This window comes from Aquarana catesbeiana, linkage group LG02 (genome assembly GCF_042186555.1).
Source record: "Aquarana catesbeiana isolate 2022-GZ linkage group LG02, ASM4218655v1, whole genome shotgun sequence".
NCBI classification, from domain to species: Eukaryota; Metazoa; Chordata; class Amphibia; order Anura; family Ranidae; genus Aquarana; species Aquarana catesbeiana.
The window spans coordinates 11,135,621-11,159,777 of NC_133325.1; the positions used below are offsets into that span (position 1 = coordinate 11,135,621).

Sequence of the window (24,157 nt, forward strand, 5' to 3'; positions counted from 1 at the left end):
GTGCTCAGCAGGCACACTAGCTCTATAGAAGGCCAGCTTTAGGTAGGTGCTCAGCAGGGACACCAGCTCTATAGAAGGCCAGCTTTAGGTAGGTGGTCAGCAGGGACACTAGCTTTATAGAAGGCCAGCCTCAGGTAGGTGGTCAGCCAGGACACCAGCCCTATAGAAGGCCAGCCTCAGGTAGATGCTCAGCAGGGACACCAGTCCTATAGAAGGCCAGCCTCAGGTAGGTGCTCAGCAGGGACACCAGCTCTATAGAAGGCCAGCCTCAGGTAGGTGCTCAGCAGGGACACTAGTTCTATAGAAGGCCAGCCTCAGGTAGGTGCTCAGCAGGGACACCAGCTCTATAGAAGGCCAGCCTCAGGTAGGTGCTCAGCAGGGACACCAGCTCTATAGAAGGCCAGCCTCAGGTAGGTGCTCAGCAAGGACGCAGCCTATGTTCCTGGAGGTCATGCAGAACCCCAGGGGTCAGGAACCACATTGTATTGAACCAAATGTCTGGGACACTCCAAGCTATTCTACAAAAAGAAAAATCTCACTACAGGTGTGCTGCAGTTCTGATCAGCTCATAGGACAAGCACGAGAGAATCTGATGCCTTGCTCACCTGACTAGAGATGCATTTTTTTTGTGTTGGTAATTTTTTATATTCACAGTAATAGGACATAATGTATATACTTATGGCATGGTTATCATTACAGCCAGCAGTTCTATGCCGGGACATTTTACTGCTGTGCTGTGAATTGTATTCAGACTTGCTATTGTAAACACATACAGATAAATGGTCAGAGGAGGGAGGGGGAAGCAACATAAAATTGACCAAAGACTATAATGGCAGGTATTATACTCTAGAAAGACATATTGACAGCTATTGGTCAACATGTGGACAGCCAGTAAACACCAATCTACAGACTTCAATGATGGCGGTTTGGCGTCTGATTATACGAAGGGAGAACTGCGCTCTGTGTATAGAAGGATGCATGTATTGGACAACATTAGGAGAGAGCCCACTTACCAGAGTGTCCACTCCCAGCGTGAAGAGCATTAGAAGAACAAGATGGACCAGAAGACCGAGCCAGGAAGAAGAGCAAGGGCTTCTGGGTAGGCAACAAATGCTAAACCAGGTCCTGCGGGAAGACAGTGGATGGTTATTGTGGTCAATGTTAGTCATTTCTATGCTATGATGTCATCACTTCCTCACAGCATCCTATGACCAGACTTTGGGTCTGACCTCCATACACAGAGGGGGGGGGGGCGCGGGACCTCCACACACAGAGGGGGGGGCGCGGGACCTCCACACACAGGGGGGGGGCGCGGGACCTCCACACACAGGGGGGGGGCGCGCGGACCTCCACACACAGAGGGAGGGCGCGGGACCTCCACACACAGAGGGAGGGCGCGGGACCTCCACACTCACAGGGAGGGCGCGGGACCTCCACACTCACAGGGAGGGCGCGGGACCTCCACACTCACAGGGAGGGCGCGGGACCTCCACACTCACAGGGAGGGCGCGGGACCTCCACACTCACAGGGAGGGCGCGGACCTCCACACTCACAGGGAGGGCGCGGGACCTCCACACTCACAGGGAGGGCGCGGGACCTCCACACTCACAGGGAGGGCGCGGGACCTCCACACTCACAGGGAGGGCGCGGGACCTCCACACTCACAGGGAGGGCGCGGGACCTCCACACTCACAGGGAGGGCGCGGGACCTCCACACTCACAGGGAGGGCGCGGGACCTCCACACTCACAGGAGGGCGCGGGACCTCCACACTCACAGGGAGGGCGCGGGACCTCCACACTCACAGGGAGGGCGCGGGACCTCCACACTCACAGGGAGGGCGCGGGACCTCCACACTCACAGGGAGGGCGCGGGACCTCCACACTCACAGGGAGGCGCGGGACCTCCACACTCACAGGGAGGGCGCGGGACCTCCACACTCACAGGGAGGGCGCGGGACCTCCACACTCACAGGGAGGGCGCGGACCTCCACACTCACAGGGAGGGCGCGGGACCTCCACACTCAGAGGAGGGCGCGGGACCTCCACACTCAGAGGAGGGCGCGGGACCTCCACACACAGAGGAGGGCGCGGGACCTCCACACACAGAGGAGGGCGCGGGACCTCCACACACAGAGGAGGGCGCGGGACCTCCACACACAGAGGAGGGCGCGGGACCTCCACACACAAGAGGAGGGCGCGGGACCTCCACACACAGAGGAGGGCGCGGGACCTCCACACACAGAGGAGGACATGTGATCTCCTTGGCTCTGATTGATGTAGAGGAGTTTGATGCCATAATTTCCATGGCTGATATATTATTCAATAGATTTCTATTATCTGAAATGGGAAGGGGGATTGTGGTGAGTGTCAAGTTAGGAATAGAGGAGTAGTAAAATGTAAGAATTAGTGTGACAGGGATTAAGAGGACGGTTAGGAAATGGGAAGAGGGGATTAAATTGGGTTCAGGGATTGGGTTGAATTGAAGGGAATAGGTTGTGGCTCAGGAATTGAGTGGAGGATCAGGGAAGAAGGTTGAGAAAACACAGTAAAATTCAGGGATGGTTGCGGCTGGATGAGGGCCAAGGATTAGGTTTAATGTGAAGTATTCGGATGAGGATTAGGGATTATGGATTATGACGGCGTTCTGGAATTATACTGAGGTTCATTGAGGGTTGAGGTTTAGGGATTGGGTTAAATGTAAAGTATGAGGTTGAGGATTAGGGATTACAATGGTGTTCAGGGACCCTGGTTAAGGGCCCAAGGATTATTCTGAGGGCCAGGAATTGGGACGAGCACCAGGGATTAGGTTGAGGGTCAAGAATTAGGTTGAATGTAAAGAAGTAAATTGAGGAATAAGGTTTTCTTGTTAAAAAAAATTGAGGAACAGGGATTACATTGGCGTTCAGGGATTAGTGTCGGGTTCAGGGATTAGTCTGAGGGCCAAGGATTAGGATGAAAACCAGGGATCGGGTTGAATGTAAAGGATTAGATTGAGGTAAAATGACTGCACTGGAGTTCAGGGATTAGTCTGGTGTTCAGGGATTAGTCCGAGGTTCAGGGATTAGGTTGAGGATTAGGGATTACATTGGTGTTGGAAATATTCTGGGGTTCGGGGATTAGGTTGAGGTTTGGAGATTACATTGGTGTTGGGGGATTATTCTGAGGTTCAGGAATTAGGTTGAGGTTTGGGGATTACATTGGTGTTGGGGAATTATTCTGAGGTTCAGGGATTAGGTTGAGGTTTGGGGATTACATTGGTGTTGGGGGATTATTCTGAGGTTCAGGGATTAGGTTGAGGTTTGGGGATTACATTGGTGTTGGGGGATTATTCTGAGGTTCAGGGATTAGGTTATGATTTGGGGATTACATGGTGTTGGGGGTTATTCTGAGGTTCGGGGATTAGGTTGAGGTTTGGGGATTACATTGGTGTTGGGGATTAATCTGAGGTTCAGGGATTAGGTTATGATTTGGGGATTACATTGGTGTTGGGGGTTATTCTGAGGTTCGGGGATTAGGTTGAGGTTTTGGGATTACATTGGTGTTGGGGGGATTATTCTGAGGTTCAGGGATTAGGTTGAGGTTTGGAGATTACATTGGTGTTGGGGATTATTGAGGTTCGGGGATTAGGTTGAGGTTTGGAGATTACATTGGTGTTGGGGATTATTCTGAAGTTCAGGGATTAGGTTGAGGTTTGGGGATTACATTGGTGTTGGGGGATTATTCTGAGGTTCAGGGATTAGGTTGAGGTTTGGGGATTACATTGGTGTTGGGGGATTATTCTGAGGTTCAGGGATTAGGTTATGATTTGGGGATTACATTGGTGTTGGGGGTTATTCTGAGGTTCGGGGATTAGGTTGAGGTTTGGGGATTACATTGGTGTTGGGGGATTATTCTGAGGTTCAGGGATTAGGTTGAGGTTTGGAGATTACATTGGTGTTGGGGGATTATTGAGGTTCGGGGATTAGGTTGAGGTTTGGAGATTACATTGGTGTTGGGGGATTATTCTGAGGTTCTGGGATTAGGTTGAGGTCTGGAGATTACATTGGTGTTGGGGGATTATTGAGGTTCGGGGATTAGGTTGAGGTTTGGAGATTACATTGGTGTTGGGGGATTATTCTGAGGTTTGGAGATTACATTGGTGTTGGGGGATTATTGAGGTTCGGGGATTACATTGGTTTTGGGGGATTATTCTGAGGTTCAGGATTAGGTTGAGGTTTGGGGATTACATTGGTGTTGGGGGATTATTCTGAGGTTCAGAGATTACATTGGTGTTGGGGGATTATTGAGGTTCGGGGATTAGGTTGAGGTTTGGAGATTACATTGGTGTTGGGGGATTATTCTGAAGTTCAGGGATTAGGTTGAGGTTTGAGGATTACATTGGTGTTGGGGGATTATTCTGAGGTTCAGGGATTAGGTTGAGGTTTGGGGATTACATTGGTGTTGTGAGATTTTTCTGAGGTTCAGGGATTACATTGGTGTTGGGGGATTATTCTGAGGTTCAGGGATTAGGTTGAGGTTTGGAGATTACATTGGTGTTGGGGGATTATTCTGAGGTTCAGGGATTAGGTTGAGGTTTGGGGATTACATTGGTGTTGGGGGATTATTCTGAGGTTCGGGGATTAAGTTGAGGTTTGGGATTACATTGGTGTTGGGGGATTATTCTGAGGTTCAGGGATTAGGTTATGATTTGGGGATTACATTGGTGTTGGGGGTTATTCTGAGGTTCGGGGATTAGGTTGAGGTTTGAGGATTACATTGGTGTTGGGGGATTATTCTGAGGTTCAGGGATTAGGTTGAGGTTTGGAGATTACATTGGTGTTGGGGGATTATTGAGGTTCGGGGATTAGGTTGAGGTTTGGGGATTACATTGGTGTTGTGGGATTATTCTGAGGTTCAGGGATTACATTGGTGTTGGGGGATTATTCTGAGGTTCAGGGATTAGGTTGAGGTTTGGAGATTACATTGGTGTTGGGGGATTATTGAGGTTCGGGGATTAGGTTGAGGTTTGGGGATTACATTGGTGTTGTGGGATTATTCTGAGGTTCAGGGATTACATTGGTGTTGGGGGATTATTCTGAGGTTCAGGGATTAGTTGAGGTTGGGGATTACATTGGTGTTGTGGGATTATTCTGAGGTTCAGGGATTACATTGGTGTTGGGGATTATTCTGAGGTTCAGGGATTAGGTTGAGGTTTGGGGAATTATTCTGAGGTTCAGGGATTAGGTTGAGGTTTGGGGAATTATTCTGAGGTTCAGGGATTAGGTTGAGGTTTGGGGATTACATTGGTTTTGGGGGATTATTCTGAGTTTGGGGATTAGGTTGAGGTTGAGGTTTGGGGATTACATTGGTGTTGGGGGATTATTCTGAGGTTCGAGGATTAGGTTGAGGTTTGGAGATTACATTGGTGTTGGGGGATTATTGAGGTTCGGGGATTAGGTTGAGGTTTGGAGATTACATTGGTGTTGGGGGATTCCTCTGAGGTTCGGGGATTAGGTTGAGGTTTGGAGATTACATTGGTGTTGGGGGATTATTGAGGTTCGGGGATTAGGTTGAGGTTTGGAGATTACATTGGTGTTGGGGGATTATTCTGAAGTTCAGGGATTAGGTTGAGGTTTGGGGATTACATTGGTGTTGGGGGATTATTCTGAGGTTCAGGGATTAGGTTGAGGTTCAGGGATTACATTGGTGTTGTGAGATTTTTCTGAGGTTCAGGGATTACATTGGTGTTGGGGGATTATTCTGAGGTCAGGGATTAGGTTGAGGTTTGGAGATTACATTGGTGTTGGGGGATTATTCTGAGGTTCAGGGATTAGGTTGAGGTTTGGGGATTACATTGGTGTTGGGGAATTATTCTGAGGTTCAGGGATTAGGTTGAGGTTTGGGATTACATTGGTGTTGGGGGATTATTCTGAGGTTCGGGGATTAGGTTGAGGTTTGGGGATTACATTGGTGTTGGGGGATTATTCTGAGGTTCAGGGATTAGGTTATGATTTGGGGATTACATTGGTGTTGGGGGTTATTCTGAGGTTCGGGGATTAGGTTGAGGTTTGGGGATTACATTGGTGTTGGGGGATTATTCTGAGGTTCAGGGATTAGGTTGAGGTTTGGAGATTACATTGGTGTTGGGGGATTATTGAGGTTCGGGGATTAGGTTGAGGTTTGGGGATTACATTGGTGTTGTGGGGATTATTCTGAGGTTCAGGGATTACATTGGTGTTGGGGGATTATTCTGAGGTTCAGGGATTAGGTTGAGGTTTGGAGATTACATTGGTGTTGGGGGATTATTGAGGTTCGGGATTACATTGGTGTTGTGGGATTATTCTGAGGTTCAGGGATTACATTGGTGTTGGGGGATTATTCTGAGGTTCAGGGGATTAGGTTGAGGTTTGGGGATTACATTGGTGTTGTGGGATTATTCTGAGGTTCAGGGATTAGGTTGAGGTTGGGGAATTATTCTGAGGTTCAGGGATTAGGTTGAGGTTTGGGGAATTATTCTGAGGTTCAGGGATTAGGTTGAGGTTTGGGGATTACATTGGTGTTGGGGGATTATTCTGAGGTTCGAGGATTAGGTTGAGGTTTGGAGATTACATTGGTGTTGGGGGATTATTGAGGTTCGGGGATTAGGTTGAAGTTTGGAGATTACATTGGTGTTGGGGGATTATTGAGGTTCGGGGGATTAAGTTGAGGTTTGGAGATTACATTGGTGTTGGGGGATTCCTCTGAGGTTCGGGGATTAGGTTGAGGTTTGGAGATTACATTGGTATTGGGGGATTATTCTGAGGTTCGGGGATTAGGTTGAGGTTTGGAGATTACATTGGTGTTGGGGGATTATTCTGAGGTTCAGGGATTAGGTTGAGGTTTGGAGATTACATTGGTGTTGGGGGATTATTCTGAGGTTCGGGGATTAGGTGAGGTTTGGAGATTACATTGGTGGTTGGGGGATTATTGAGGGTTAGGGATTAGGTTGAGGTTTGGGGATTACATGGTGTTGGGGGATTATGAGGGTCAGGGATTAGGTTGAGGTTTGGGGATTACATTGGTGTTGGGGGATTATTCTGAGGTTCAGGGATTAGGTTGAGGTTTGGAGATTACATTGGTGTTGGGGGATTATTGGGGTTCGGGGATTAGGTTGAGGTTTGGGATTACATTGGTGTTGTGGGATTATTCTGAGGTTCAGGGATTACATTGGTGTTGGGGGGATTATTCTGAGGTTCAGGGATTAGGTTGAGGTTTGGGGATTACATTGGTGTTGTGGGATTATTCTGAGGTTCAGGGATTACATTGGTGTTGGGGGATTATTCTGAGGTTCAGGGATTAGGTTGAGGTTTGGGGAATTATTCTGAGGTTCAGGGATTAGGTTGAGGTTTGGGGAATTATTCTGAGGTTCAGGGATTAGGTTGAGGTTTGGGGATTACATTGGTTTTGGGGGATTATTCTGAGGTTTGGGATTAGGTTGAGGTTGAGGTTTGGGGGATTACATTGGTGTTGGGGGATTATTCTGAGGTTCGAGGATTAGGTTGAGGTTTGGAGATTACATTGGTGTTGGGGGATTATTGAGGTCGGGAATTAGGTTGAGGTTTGGAGATTACATTGGTGTTGGGGGATTATTGAGGTTCGGGGATTAAGTTGAGGTTTGGAGATTACATTGGTGTTGGGGGATTAGGTTGAGTTTGGAGATTACATTGGTATTGGGGGATTATTCTGAGGTTCAGGGATTAGGTTGAGGTTTGGAGATTACATTGGTGTTGGGGGATTATTAAGGGTCAGGGATTAGGTTGAGGTTTGGGGATTACATTGGTGTTGGGGGATTATTCTGAAGTTCAGGGATTAGGTTGAGGTTTGGGGATTACATTGGTGTTGGGGGATTATTCTGAGGTTCAGGGATTACATTGGTGTTGTGAGATTTTCTGAGGTTCAGGGATTACATTGGTGTTGGGGGATTATTCTGAGGTTCAGGGATTAGGTTGAGGTTTGGAGATTACATTGGTGTTGGGGGATTATTCTGAGGTTCAGGGATTAGGTTTGAGGTTTGGGGATTACATTGGTGTTGGGGAATTATTCTGAGGTTCAGGGATTAGGTTGAGGTTGGGGATTACATTGGTGTTGTGGGGATTATTCTGAGGTTCGGGATTAGGTTGAGGTTTGGGATTACATTGGTGTTGGGGGATTATTCTGAGGTTCACAGGGATTAGGTTATGATTTGGGGATTACTTGGTGTTGGGGGTTATTCTGAGGTTCGGGGATTAGGTTGAGGTTTGGGGATTACATTGGTGTTGGGGGATTATTCTGAGGTTCAGGGATTAGGTTGAGGTTTGGAGATTACATTGGTGTTGGGGGATTATTGAGGTTCGGGGATTAGGTTGAGGTTTGGGGATTACATTGGTGTTGTGGGATTATTCTGAGGTTCAGGGATTACATTGGTGTTGGGGGGATTATTCTGAGGTTCAGGGATTAGGTTGAGGTTTGGAGATTACATTGGTGTTGGGGGATTATTGAGGTTCGGGGATTACATTGGTGTTGTGGGATTATTCTGAGGTTCAGGGATTACATTGGTGTTGGGGGATTATTCTGAGGTTCAGGGATTAGGTTGAGGTTTGGGGATTACATTGGTGTTGGGGGATTATTCTGAGGTTCAGGATTAGGTTATGATTTGGGGATTACATTGGTGTTGGGGTTATTCTGAGGTTCGGGGATTAGGTTGAGGTTTGGGGATTACATTGGTGTTGGGGGATTATTCTGAGGTTCAGGGATTAGGTTGAGGTTTGGAGATTACATTGGTGTTTGGGGGATTATTGAGGTTCGGGGATTAGGTTGAGGTTTGGGGATTACATTGGTGTTGTGGGATTATTCTGAGGTTCAGGGATTACATTGGTGTTGGGGGATTATTCTGAGGTTCAGAGATTACATTGGTGTTGGGGGATTATCGAGGTTCGGGGATTACATTGGTGTTGTGGGATTATTCTGAGGTTCAGGGATTAGGTTGAGGTTTGGGGATTACATTGGTGTTGTGGGATTATTCTGAGGTTCAGGGATTACATTGGTGTTGGGGGATTATTCTGAGGTTCAGGGATTAGGTTGAGGTTTGGGGAATTATTCTGAGGTTCAGGGATTAGGTTGAGGTTTGGGGAATTATTCTGAGGTTCAGGGATTAGGTTGAGGTTTGGGGATTACATTGGTTTTGGGGGATTAATCTGAGGTTGGGGATTAGATGAGGTTGAGGTTTGGGGATTACATTGGTGTTGGGGGATTATTCTGAGGTTCGAGGATTAGTTGAGGTTTGGAGATTACATTGGTGTTGGGGGATTATTGAGGTTCGGGGATTAGGTTGAAGTTTGGAGATTACATTGGTGTTGGGGATTATTGAGGTTCGGGGATTAAGTTGAGGTTTGGAGATTACATTGGTGTTGGGGGATTCCTCTGAGGTTCGGGGATTAGGTTGAGGTTTGGAGATTACATTGGTATTGGGGGATTATTCTGAGGTTCGGGGATTAGGTTGAGGTTTGGAGATTACATTGGTGTTGGGGGATTATTCTGAGGTTCAGGGATTAGGTTGAGGTTTGGAGATTACATTGGTGTTGGGGGATTATTCTGAGGTTCGGGGATTAGGTTGAGGTTTGGAGATTACATTGGTGTTGGGGGATTATTGAGGGTCAGGGATTAGGTTGAGGTTTGGGGATTACATTGGTGTTGGGGGATTATTGAGGGTCAGGGATTAGGTTGAGGTTTGGGGATTACATTGGTGTTGGGGGATTATTCTGAGGTTCAGGGATTAGGTTGAGGTTTGGAGATTACATTGGTGTTGGGGGATTATTGAGGTTCGGGGATTAGGTTGAGGTTTGGGGATTACATTGGTGTTGTGGGATTATTCTGAGGTTCAGGGATTACATTGGTGTTGGGGGATTATTCTGAGGTTCAGGGATTAGGTTGAGGTTTGGGGATTACATTGGTGTTGTGGGATTATTCTGAGGTTCAGGGATTACATTGGTGTTGGGGGATTATTCTGAGGTTCAGGGATTAGGTTGAGGTTTGGGGATTACATTGGTGTTGTGGGATTATTCTGAGGTTCAGGGATTACATGGGTGTTGGGGGATTATTCTGAGGTTCAGGGATTAGGTTGAGGTTTGGGGAATTATTCTGAGGTTCAGGGATTAGGTTGAGGTTTGGGGATTACATTGGTTTTGGGGGATTATTCTGAGGTTTGGGGATTAGGTTGAGGTTTGGGGATTACATTGGTGTTGGGGGATTATTCTGAGGTCAGGGATTAGGTTGAGGTTTGGAGATTACATTGGTGTTGGGGGATTATTGAGGTTCGGGGATTAGGTTGAGGTTTGGAGATTACATTGGTGTTGGGGGATTATTCTGAAGTTCAGGGATTAGGTTGAGGTTTGGGGATTACATTGGTGTTGGGGGATTATTCTGAGGTTCAGGGATTAGGTTGAGGTTCAGGGATTACATTGGTGTTGTGAGATTTTTCTGAGGTTCAGGGATTACATTGGTGTTGGGGGATTATTCTGAGGTTCAGGGATTAGGTTGAGGTTTGGGGATTACATTGGTGTTGGGGGATTATTCTGAGGTTCGGGGATTAGGTTGAGGTTTGGGGATTACATTGGTGTTGGGGGATTATTCTGAGGTTCAGGGATTAGGTTATGATTTGGGGATTACATTGGTGTTGGGGGTTATTCTGAGGTTCGGGGATTAGGTTGAGGTTTGGGGATTACATTGGTGTTGGGGGATTATTCTGAGGTTCAGGGATTAGGTTGAGGTTTGGAGATTACATTGGTGTTGGGGGATTATTGAGGTTCGGGGATTACATTGGTGTTGTGGGATTATTCTGAGGTTCAGGGATTACATTGGTGTTGGGGGATTATTCTGAGGTTCAGGGATTACATTGGTGTTGTGGGATTATTCTGAGGTTCAGGGATTACATTGGTGTTGGGGGATTATTCTGAGGTTCAGAGATTACATTGGTGTTGGGGGATTATTGAGGTTCGGGGATTACATTGGTGTTGTGGGATTATTCTGAGGTTCAGGGATTACATTGGTGTTGGGGGATTATTCTGAGGTTCAGGGATTACATTGGTGTTGTGGGATTATTCTGAGGTTCAGGGATTACATTGGTGTTGGGGGATTATTCTGAGGTTCAGGGATTAGGTTGAGGTTTGGGGAATTATTCTGAGGTTCAGGGATTAGGTTGAGGTTTGGGGAATTATTCTGAGGTTCAGGGATTAGGTTGAGGTTTGGGGATTACATTGGTTTTGGGGGATTATTCTGAGGTTTGGGGATTAGATTGAGGTTGAGGTTTGGGGATTACATTGGTGTTGGGGGATTATTCTGAGGTTCGAGGATTAGGTTGAGGTTTGGAGATTACATTGGTGTTGGGGGATTATTGAGGTTCGGGGATTAGGTTGAAGTTTGGAGATTACATTGGTGTTGGGGGATTATTGAGGTTCGGGGATTAAGTTGAGGTTTGGAGATTACATTGGTGTTGGGGGATTCCTCTGAGGTTCGGGGATTAGGTTGAGGTTTGGAGATTACATTGGTATTGGGGGATTATTCTGAGGTTCGGGGATTAGGTTGAGGTTTGGAGATTACATTGGTGTTGGGGGATTATTCTGAGGTTCAGGGATTAGGTTGAGGTTTGGAGATTACATTGGTGTTGGGGGATTATTCTGAGGTTCGGGGATTAGGTTGAGGTTTGGAGATTACATTGGTGTTGGGGGATTATTGAGGGTCAGGGATTAGGTTGAGGTTTGGGGATTACATTGGTGTTGGGGGATTATTGAGGGTCAGGGATTAGGTTGAGGTTTGGGGATTACATTGGTGTTGGGGGATTATTCTGAGGTTCAGGGATTAGGTTGAGGTTTGGAGATTACATTGGTGTTGGGGGATTATTGAGGTTCGGGGATTAGGTTGAGGTTTGGGGATTACATTGGTGTTGTGGGATTATTCTGAGGTTCAGGGATTACATTGGTGTTGGGGGATTATTCTGAGGTTCAGGGATTAGGTTGAGGTTTGGGGATTACATTGGTGTTGTGGGATTATTCTGAGGTTCAGGGATTACATTGGTGTTGGGGGATTATTCTGAGGTTCAGGGATTAGGTTGAGGTTTGGGGATTACATTGGTGTTGTGGGATTATTCTGAGGTTCAGGGATTACATGGGTGTTGGGGGATTATTCTGAGGTTCAGGGATTAGGTTGAGGTTTGGGGAATTATTCTGAGGTTCAGGGATTAGGTTGAGGTTTGGGGATTACATTGGTTTTGGGGGATTATTCTGAGGTTTGGGGATTAGGTTGAGGTTTGGGGATTACATTGGTGTTGGGGGATTATTCTGAGGTTCAGGGATTAGGTTGAGGTTTGGAGATTACATTGGTGTTGGGGGATTATTGAGGTTCGGGGATTAGGTTGAGGTTTGGAGATTACATTGGTGTTGGGGGATTATTCTGAAGTTCAGGGATTAGGTTGAGGTTTGGGGATTACATTGGTGTTGGGGGATTATTCTGAGGTTCAGGGATTAGGTTGAGGTTCAGGGATTACATTGGTGTTGTGAGATTTTTCTGAGGTTCAGGGATTACATTGGTGTTGGGGGATTATTCTGAGGTTCAGGGATTAGGTTGAGGTTTGGGGATTACATTGGTGTTGGGGGATTATTCTGAGGTTCGGGGATTAGGTTGAGGTTTGGGGATTACATTGGTGTTGGGGGATTATTCTGAGGTTCAGGGATTAGGTTATGATTTGGGGATTACATTGGTGTTGGGGGTTATTCTGAGGTTCGGGGATTAGGTTGAGGTTTGGGGATTACATTGGTGTTGGGGGATTATTCTGAGGTTCAGGGATTAGGTTGAGGTTTGGAGATTACATTGGTGTTGGGGGATTATTGAGGTTCGGGGATTACATTGGTGTTGTGGGATTATTCTGAGGTTCAGGGATTACATTGGTGTTGGGGGATTATTCTGAGGTTCAGAGATTACATTGGTGTTGGGGGATTATTGAGGTTTGGGGATTACATTGGTGTTGTGGGATTATTCTGAGGTTCAGGGATTACATTGGTGTTGGGGGATTATTCTGAGGTTCAGGGATTACATTGGTGTTGTGGGATTATTCTGAGGTTCAGGGATTACATTGGTGTTGGGGGATTATTCTGAGGTTCAGGGATTAGGTTGAGGTTTGGGGAATTATTCTGAGGTTCAGGGATTAGGTTGAGGTTTGGGGAATTATTCTGAGGTTCAGGGATTAGGTTGAGGTTTGGGGATTACATTGGTTTTGGGGGATTATTCTGAGGTTTGGGGATTAGATTGAGGTTGAGGTTTGGGGATTACATTGGTGTTGGGGGATTATTCTGAGGTTCGAGGATTAGGTTGAGGTTTGGAGATTACATTGGTGTTGGGGGATTATTGAGGTTCGGGGATTAGGTTGAAGTTTGGAGATTACATTGGTGTTGGGGGATTATTGAGGTTCGGGGATTAAGTTGAGGTTTGGAGATTACATTGGTGTTGGGGGATTCCTCTGAGGTTCAGGGATTAGGTTGAGGTTTGGAGATTACATTGGTGTTGGGGGATTATTCTGAGGTTCAGGGATTAGGTTGAGGTTTGGAGATTACATTGGTGTTGGGGGATTATTCTGAGGTTCGGGGATTAGGTTGAGGTTTGGAGATTACATTGGTGTTGGGGGATTATTGAGGGTCAGGGATTAGGTTGAGGTTTGGGGATTACATTGGTGTTGGGGGATTATTGAGGGTCAGGGATTAGGTTGAGGTTTGGGGATTACATTGGTGTTGGGGGATTATTCTGATGTTCAGGGATTAGGTTGAGGTTTGGAGATTACATTGGTGTTGGGGGATTATTAAGGGTCAGGGATTAGGTTGAGGTTTGGGGATTACGTTGAGGTTTGGAGATTACATTGGTGTTGGAGGATTATTTTGAGGTTCGGGGATTAGGTTGAGGTTTGGGGATTACATTGGTGTTGGAGGATTATTTTGAGGTTCGGGGATTAGGTTGAGGTTTGGAGATTACATTAGTGTTGGGGGATTATTCTCAGGTTCAGGGATTAGGTTGAGGTTTGGAGATTACATTGGTGTTGGGGGATTATTCTGAGGTTCAGGGATTAGGTTGAGGTTTGGGGATTACATTGGTGTTGGGGGATTATTCTGAGGTTCGGGGTAAATTCTCAGCTTTACATTTTCAGGTACAATGATTGCACAATATACATGTAACTCACCGGAATCAGCCACTTCCCCGACCGGCACGCGCTTCTTCCAGGCCATGTGACCCAGGATGGAGAAAATGGCAAATCCGGCAAAGAAGCTGGTGCAGCAGTTTCCAATGGCGATAACCAGCGTGTCCCTGAGAGACAGACAGGATATCAGTGAGCCAGAACACACCTCAGGCCTCTCTATAAGACACAGCAAGGGAATGCCCTAAATCTGGAGGAAAGGAGCCTCTCTGAGCCTCGCGAGGGGGCCAATCCCATCACACATGATATTATTTAAAGTACAGGCTGAACAGTGAAAGCAAACACTTGGCTGGAGGTTATGAGTGAGGTCAGCCAATCACATTGAGCTCCCACTGTGACCATTAGATGCCCACTAGAGCTCTTCTCCTCGCGGGGGACTCCTCTGATGGAGGGAAATTATCCAGCATGCTGATCACTGAAATTTGGGAAATATAGGAGAGGTATGGTGATGTCTGATTAGTTAAAGTGGTTGTAAATCTCAGACATGAAATCTGAACAAAGTGTATCCCTCTATAGTGTGTACTTGTCTCAAGTCAGAGCAATAAATGTCATTTCTGTCGGCTGCCTCCTTCCTCTGCTATCTGAATGAGTTACTTCTGACAAGTTTTCCTGACACCAAGAAATACAAGGTGACGGGGAGGGACCTCCAGCACACAGCCTGTGATTGACAGCCCTGGCTCTGTTCCTGTGTGCAGAAGGGTGTGTCCCTACCCTCCAATCAGCTCTCAGAGCTCTCCTCACTGCTGTAACTTCAGCTCCCCGCCTCCTGCTTTTCAGAGCTAAGAAATACTGTGTAAATTCTGCACTTTGGATGGATGTAGGGAAGAGAAGACTGCAGATAAACAGACGCAACTTATGTAGGAGGATTTGTCTTATCTCTGTGTGTCACCTGAGGCCAGTCACTGGACTGGGGATATGGAGGGGTGTCAGTACCCAGATCTGAACCCACAACCTCTGCTGTCTGGCAGTAGCTCTTCTTGCTGAACCACCTTAGATGCTGGACAGCTCCCTGTCTGATCCACTGGACAATCCCGCCTTGTGTCTTGTTTCTGGTGAACCTTGAACTCTTTGCTCCAACCATGAACTTTCTGAGTTAAGCCATGTCTCTGAACTTCCTGTTTGCCAGATTATTGTGCTCTCTCCGGCTGATATCTCACTCTTGTCTTTCCTGCACCTCTCCTTAGCTCCACTAATGGTTGTTACCACCCTTTGGCTTGTTCCTTGACTACGCTTCTGCTAGAGCCCTACCTGCAACCACTTGTTACTGACCTTTGGCTTGTTTACTGGCTATGCTTCTGTTTAATCCCTACCTGCTATATCTGCTACTGGACCCCGGCTTGCTCACCTTCTGGCGGGAGGTCCTGAGGACCTCAACCTGGTACTAACACGCAGCAAAACTCATCACCATCAGGAGCTCAGGTGAATACTTGGACCCCACACCTCAGGAGTGTCATCTGCCTGTATATCCATCCTGCAGGTAGGTGGGATCCTCTCTACCTCTATAGCTACTGGTCTTCAAGCCAGATCCTAGACTGTGACAAGGAGGGTGTACAACCACCTTAACTGAAGACTTCATCTCTACAAAAGGAAATAGATCTCATGCCATGGTGCTTCCATTCAATACAACGTAACTGTGCCGGCAGTGCACAGGTAGGTGCGGCACTTACCTGATGACATTGTTGTCAAACTTGTTGTATGAAGCCATGGACAGCAAACCACCAAAGCCGATCCCCAGAGAGTAGAAGATCTGAGAAGCGGCATCATTCCATACCTGGAGAGGACAGACATGAGTTGAAGTGTCCATAAATTAGAGGATAGTCATCTGATCTGGCATTTATCTGGTGTCTGTACCAAAAAGCTCAGGGTTACATTGTATTGGTGAGTGGATCAGGGTTACATCGTATTGGTGAGTGGATCAGGGTTACATCGTATTGGTGAGTGGATCAGGGTTACATCGTATTGGTGAGTGGATCAGGGTTACATCGTATTGGTGAGTGGATCAGGGTTACATCGTATTGGTGAGTGGATCAGGGTTACATCGTATTGGTGAGTGGATCAGGGTTACATCGTATTGGTGAGTGGATCAGGGTTACATCGTATTGGTGAGTGGATCAGGGTTACATCGTATTGGTGAGCGGATCAGGGTTACATCGTATTAGTGAGCGGATCAGGGTTACATCGTATTGGTGAGCGGATCAGGGTTACATCGTATTGGTGAGTGGATCAGGGTTACATCGTATTGGTGAGTGGATCAGGGTTACATTGTATTGGTGAGTGGATCAGGGTTACATTGTATTGGTGAGGGATCAGGGTTACATCGTATTGGTGAGTGGATCAGGGTTACATCGTATTGGTGAGTGGATCAGGGTTACATTGTATTGGTGAGTGGATCAGGGTTACATCGTATTGGTGAGTGGATCAGGGTTACATCGTATTGGTGAGTGGATCAGGGTTACATCGTATTGGTGAGTGGATCAGGGTTACATTGTATTGGTGAGTGGATCAGGGCTACATTAGGGCTTTTGGAGGGGACTGAAGGGTGGCCTCTTGCCTTATGACTATGGGCTCTGGCTTATGAGGGGGGGCTCCATTCTTGGGAGAGGTGTGCCTGGGGGACCTTTGGAGTGGTCTTGCTTTGGATTCCAGTCCATGTTTTCCCAAAACACACAGACTCTGAGAACTGGTGGACCCCGATATAATCTATTTATTAAGGTGTTATGTGTTTATTTAATGGGTCTCTCCTATTGTGTGCCTCCTTGGTGTGCATTCCCATTGTAATGAAGTTAATGGAGTCACCTATTGTTTCTGTCTGTTGGACAATTTGGCTAACTCTTGGAGGTATCTAGGACGGGATTAGTCTGGTGTCAGCTCTACCTCATTATCTAACCATTGTGTGATGTTTTGGGTAATATTTGGTTTTATTGTTCATGTGGTGACTGACCTACTTTTGAAGTGTATAAAAACCTGGATTTCTGTTCAATAAACAGCCCTTCCTTTGGTTCTACCCCAACATCTTGTCTGTGTACAATGCTTGGGGTAACAGGGCTGGTATTGGCTTCAGGTCTGCTGGAAGGGTTTGGAGGGCAGGGGGCACTGTTTGGTGGAAGCAAGTGAGATGGCAAGCAGTGAGACGCTTCCTGCAGTCTGGGACATCCAAACCTCCACCGGAATCCAAGGCCCGGATAGCAGGAGAGGTACAGAAACCAGCCGCCAAGGAAGAGGAATTTGGAAGGAGGTTGCGAGAGATGAGGATACAGCACTGGGCAGGGAACAGTATCAGAGCGGGTACTGCTGGGATGGTATGACTCTGACAGCCGGCAACTCTGGAAGGAAACGCTAGCCCATGAGCAGCACCACCAGGGAAAAATTCTCCCCCATCCAGGAATGGTACTGGTCACAGTATGAACTGCGAATGCTGTTATTGGGGGGGGGACAACCGAAGCAGGAGTGGACAGCTGAGTTAAGCAGACTGATCCAGGCAAAGATTCAGTTGGACGGGAGCTACAGAGCCATCCAGTGGTATGTAGCCCAAGTGTGCTCATATATAGCAGGTGACAGCCCAACAGAAGGCTTTGGCTACAGCAGCCTGGGGCTGTTGTACTGGAGGCTGTCCAAAGACCCTAACTTTGGGAGCGATTTGGAGTGATGGTTGGAGGAAATCTTGGAGTACAGAGAACAGATAGTGAATGTCACAGAAGTTCTCCGGGCACTGGAAGATTTGGAGTTTCTGGCCGTTCAGGAATGGGAGCTGGAGATCGCCTACAGACAACTGCTAGACTCAGCGCCAGGGCTGGGCTCCCTTTGCCTGGGACTATCAGGAGGTACCAACCAACAGCACCCGGCTGAAGTGCCAGCAATGGGGCAGGGTAACAGTGTGCTGGCCCACCTCCAGCTATAGACGCGGAGATCTTATGGAGGGTGCAGCAAGTGTTGACTCACCTTGATGAAGTGGTTTCTGCTCAGGACGGACTTAGATGGAGGAATGCGTCTGTCCAGCAGATGGATAAGGGTACGGGAGATGGAGCAGACCGCTCATCTCCACAGCTGCAGCTCAAGGGCCAAGGAGGAGAAGAAGCCGTCCTCACTCCCCAGAAGAAGGTCCCAGAAAGCATGGATTGAAATGACTTTTCATAGGAGGCTGTAACATTATTTTAAAAGAGAAATTCCTCAGATTGGGATTTTAAACGGACCGCAAACAGTAAACGTAAAAGAGAATACAAATGTATTAATATATGACAAAAAACAATGTTCAAAGATAATAAAAACAAACACATATGTTGGGGGCAGATATGAGAACAGCTGAAAAGGAAGCCCAGAACTGTCAAGCCGACAGAGCCCCAACGCGTTTTCAAAAAACCACAGTGCAGATCTTCAGGGTCTAAGAGGGCTTGAAACTTCCAAATCTGTGGCTTAAGTCCCAAGTGTAAGTGTTCCACCCGAACAGCAGAAAATAACTCAACAAATAAAGAAAGAGAATGGTCCTTCAGAGCCAGGCATGAACAACAGGCCAGGGCATCACCGATCGACAAAGATCACGTGAGGCACAGTGGGCACTCAGAGGGAGTGCTGCTGGCCGATAAATGTGACTCTGATATATCTCAAATCACAGGAGCTTCACATAGAACAAAAAGTATTTGTCCTCCAGAGGTGTATTGTACAAAATCACCGGCCAATTGTATCGGGGTCTATCATGAGACTAGGGTACCCATATAGTCTTGTAATGGGAGTGGGGCAGTATGGCTCCTTCCGTCTGCCAGACCCCGATACAAGTGGCCGGTGATTTTGTGGACCCTCGTATATGGAGATTGAGACTATGTCTACTATTGACACGATACGCCTCTGGAGGACGAATACTTTTTGTTCTATGTGAAGCTCCTGTGATTTGAGATTTATCACAGTCACATTTATTGGCCAGCATCATTCTCTCCGAGTGCCCACTGTGCCTCATGTGAATCTTTGTCGATCGGTGATGCCCTGGCCTGTTGTTCATGCCTGGCTCTGAAGGACCATTCTCTTTCTCCATTTGTTGAGTTATTTTCTGCTGTTCGGGTGGAACGCTTACACTTGGGACTTAAGCCACAGATTTGGAAGTTTCAATCCCTCTTAGACCCTGAAGAAGATCTGCACTGTGGTTTTTTCGAAACGCGTTGGACGCTCTGTCAGCTTAACATTTTTGGTCTTCCTTCTCAGCTGTTCTCATATCTGCCCCTAACATATGTGTTTGTTTTTATTATATTTGAACATTGCTTTTTGTCATATATATTAATAAACTTGTATATTCTTTTGTGATTACTGTTTGTGGTCGGTGTAAAATCTCAATCTGAGGAATTTCTCTTTTACGTATCAGGGATTTGGTCAGCTTGCTGTGGCAAACTCTTTTTTCAGGGTAACATTATGTTGGGTAACTCTTGGAGGTATCTATGATGGGATTAGTCTTGTGTCAGCTCCTCGTTATCTAACCCTTGGGTGATGTTTTGGGTAATATTTGGTTTTATTGTCCATGTGGTGACTGACCTACTTTTGTATAAAAACCGGGATTTCTGTTCAATAAACTGTCCTTCTTTGGTTGTACCCCAACATCTTGTCTATGTACGATGCTTGGGGTAACAGGGCTGGTATTGGCTCTCGGTCTGCTGGAAGGGTTTGGTGGCAGGAAGCACCCAATCAAGGTGCCAAGTGGTTCCATCACAAAGGTAATGTATAGAATGTAGGGAGTGCTGTGGAGCCAAGGAGGACCCTAGATGGATCATTGAGGAAACCTAGCGCCCCTCCCCCAGCGGGCGATACCTGAGCGCTCTGCAGTCTCTTCCAGTCGGCGGTCAGGTAGAAGCGAACTCCGTCTATAGAACCCTCCAGGGTGGCCCCCCGGATGATGAGCACAACCAGGACAACATATGGAAAGGTGGCGGTAAAATATACAATCTGTGGAGACAACGGGGGAGGGGAGTTATGTACAAACCATTGGGATTTATAGAGAGAAAAGGGAGAAGGTGGGATTGATATAGATGAAGAGGGAGGATAGGGATGAGGAGATGAAGGAAGAGGAAGGATAGGGATGAGGAGATGAAGGAAGAGAAAGGATAGGGATGAGGAGATGAAGGAAGAGGGAGGATAGGGATGAGGAGATGAAGGAAGAGGGAGGATAGGGATGAGGAGATGAAGGAAGAGGGAGGATAGGGATGAGGAGATGAAGGAAGAGGGAGGATAGGGATGAGGAGATGAAGGAAGAGGGAGGATAGGGATGAGGAGATGAAGGAAGAGGGAGGATAGGGATGAGGAGATGAAGGAAGAGGGAGGATAGGGATGAGGAGATGACGGAAGAGGGAGGATAGGGATGAGGGGATGAAGGAAGAGGGAGGATAGGGATGAGGAGATGACGGAAGAGGGAGGATAGGGATGAGGGGATGAAGGAAGAGTGAGGATAGGGATGAGGAGATGAAGGAAGAGGGGGGATAGGGATGAGGAGATGACGGAAGAGGGAGGATAGGGATGAGGAGATGATGGAAGAGGGAGGATGGGGATGAGGAGATGAAGGAAGAGGGGAGGATAACGATGAGGAGATGAAGATACAAGGTGAGATTGTATAGTTGAAGAGGGAGGATAGGGATGAGGAGATGAAGGAAGAGGGAGGATAGGGATGAAGAGGTGACGGAAGAAGGAGGACAGGGATGAGGGGATGACGGAAGAAGGAGGATAGGGATGAGGAGATGACGGAAGAAGGAGGATAGGGATGAAGAGATGACGGAAGAAGGAGGATAGGGATGAAGAGATGACGGAAGAAGGAGGATAGGGATGAAGAGATGACGGAAGAAGGAGGATAGGGATGAAGAGATGACGGAAGAAGGAGGATAGGGATGAGAAGATGACGGAAGAAGGAGGATAGGGATGAGGAGATGACGGAAGAAGGAAGATAGGGATGAGGGGATGACGGAAGAAGGAGGATAGGGATGAGGGGATGACGGAAGAAGGAGGATAGGGATGAGGAGATGACGGAAGAAGGAGGATAGGGATGAGGGGATGACGGAAGAAGGAGGATAGGGATGAGGGGATGACGGAAGAAGGAGGATAGGGATGAGGGGATGACGGAAGAAGGAGGATAGGGATGAGGGGATGACGGAAGAAGGAGGATAGGGATGAGGGGATGACGGAAGAAGGAGGATAGGGATGAGGAGATGAAGGAAGAGGAAGGATAGGGATGAGGAGATGTTGGCGCACCTTCCCTGAACTGTGGATCCCCTTCAGCATGCAGAGGAAGATGATGATCCAGGCGGCGAGCAGACACAGGGCGAGTTGCCAGCGGACGGGACCCGGATCACTGAGACCAGAACTGTGCACCACCCCCAGCACCTCCTCACTGCAGAGACAGAGGGCGCCAGAGAGAAGAGCGCCCCATAGACCTTCATTACATAGAAGAGACTGAGAACTGACATTATATTATCAGAACCCGACAGACAAACCTCCCAATCCATTCACTTACTTCCAGAACGCTTCTGTGGCGCTGAACTGAGATCCGTTACTGGAGGTGTTCTGAAAAACACGACAGGTGACACACGGGACACACGACAGGTGACACACGGGACACACGACAGGTGACACACTGGACACACGACAGGTGACACACTGGACACACGACAGGTGACACACTGGACACACGACAGGTGACACACGGGACACACGACAGGTGACACACTGGACACACGACAGGTGACACACGGGACACACGACAGGTGACACACGGGACACACGACAGGTGACACACGGGACACACGACAGGTGACACACTGGACACACGACAGGTGACACACTGGACACACGACAGGTGACACACTGGACACACGACAGGTGACACACGGGACACACGACAGGTGACACACGGGACACACGACAGGTGACACACGGGACACACGACAGGTGACACACGGAACACACGACAGATGACACACGGAACACACGACAGATGACACACGGAACACATGACAGATGACACACGGAACACATGACAGATGACACACATGACAGATGACACATGACACACATGACAGATGACACATGACACACATGACAGATGACACACAGAACACACGACAGATGACACACATGACAGATGACACACGACAGATGACACACGGGACACACGACAGATGACACACGGGACACACGACAGATGACACACGGGACACACGACAGATGACACACAGAACACACGACAGATGACACACAGAACACACGACAGATGACACACAGAACACACGACAGATGACACACATGACAGATGACACACAGAACACACGACAGATGACACACATGACAGATGACACACAGAACACACGACACACGGGACACACGACAGATGACACACAGAACACACGACAGATGACACACAGAACACACGACAGATGACACACAGAACACACGACAGATGACACACGGAACACACGACAGATGACACACGGAACACATGACAGATGACACAGGCTGGATCGGTCGGGATCTTACCGTACACAGCTGGATGTACTTGGGGGCCTGGCAGGACCAGGGGAGGGGGCTCTGGAAGGATCGGCCCAGGTAATAGAAGGTCCAGGCAATGATGACGTTATAATAGAGAGAGACCAGAGAGGAGACCAGGAGCATTCCTACCCCAATACCTGAGGAGGACAATGGGGAAAAGATCGGTCATTGCCAGACTCCGATAAAATGAAATCCACATTTCACCCATATCCCAGAATTCAGAGCAAGGAGAACCATTGTCACCTATGAGGGCCGTACCATTGTAGGTCAGACATGACTGGTCCTATGAGGGCCGTACCATTGTATGTCAGACATGACTGGTCCTATGAGGGCCGTACCATTGTATGTCAGACATGACTGGTCCTATGAGGGCCGTACCATTGTAGGTCAGCAATGACTGGTCCTACGAGGGCCGTACCATTGTAGGTCAGACATGACTGGTCCTATGAGGACCGTACCATTGTAGGTCAGACATGACTGGTCCTATGAGGACCGTACCATTGTAGGTCAGACATGACTGGTCCTATGAGGACCGTACCATTGTAGGTCAGACATGACTGGTCCTATGAGGACCGTACCATTGTAAGTCAGACATGACTGGTCCTATGAGGACCGTACCATTGTAGGTCAGACATGACTGGTCCTATGAGGACCGTACCATTGTAGGTCAGACATGACTGGTCCTATGAGGACCGTACCATTGTAAGTCAGACATGACTGGTCCTATGAGGACCGTACCATTGTAGGTCAGACATGACTGGTCCTATGAGGGCCGTACCATTGTAAGTCAGACATGACTGGTCCTATAAGGACTGTACCATTGTAGGTCAGACATGACTGGTCTTATGAGGACCGTACCATTGTATGTCAGACATGACTGGTCCTATGAGGACCGTACCATTGTATGTCAGAAATGACTGGTCCTATGAGGACCGTACCATTGTATGTCAGACATGACTGGTCCTATGAGCCCGTACCATTGTAGGTCAGCAATGACTGGTCCTATGAGGACCGTACCATTGTAGGTCAGACATGACTGGTCCTATGAGGACCGTACCATTGTAGGTCAGACATGACTGGTCCTATGAGGACCGTACCATTGTAAGTCAGACATGACTGGTCCTATGAGGACCGTACCATTGTAGGTCAGACATGACTGGTCCTATGAGGACCGTACCATTGTATGTCAGACATGACTGGTCCTATGAGGGCCGTACCATTGTAGGTCAGACATGACTGGTCCTATGAGGACCGTACCATTGTAGGTCAGACATGACTGGTCCTATGAGGTCCGTACCATTGTAGGTCAGACATGACTGGTCTTATGAGGGCCGTACCATTGTAGGTCAGACATTACTGGTCCTACGAGGTCCGTACCATTGTATGTCAGAAATGACTGGTCCTATGAGGACCGTAC

General features: G+C 47.7%; 1 protein-coding gene across 1 annotated transcript; it reads right to left on the reverse strand.

Annotated features, from left to right (window-relative positions):
- Positions 1-1,013: 1,013 nt before the first annotated feature.
- On the reverse strand, positions 1,014-22,877 carry LOC141126632 (sodium-dependent proline transporter-like; the record flags this gene model as incomplete). Its single annotated transcript, XM_073612553.1, is given in 7 exon segments — positions 1,014-1,125; positions 14,218-14,342; positions 15,900-16,003; positions 20,020-20,154; positions 21,448-21,586; positions 21,710-21,759; positions 22,729-22,877. Coding segments are annotated over 7 exon segments (785 nt in total), but the record flags the coding sequence as incomplete, so codon positions are not given.
- Between the last annotated feature and the right edge of the window lie 1,280 nt (positions 22,878-24,157).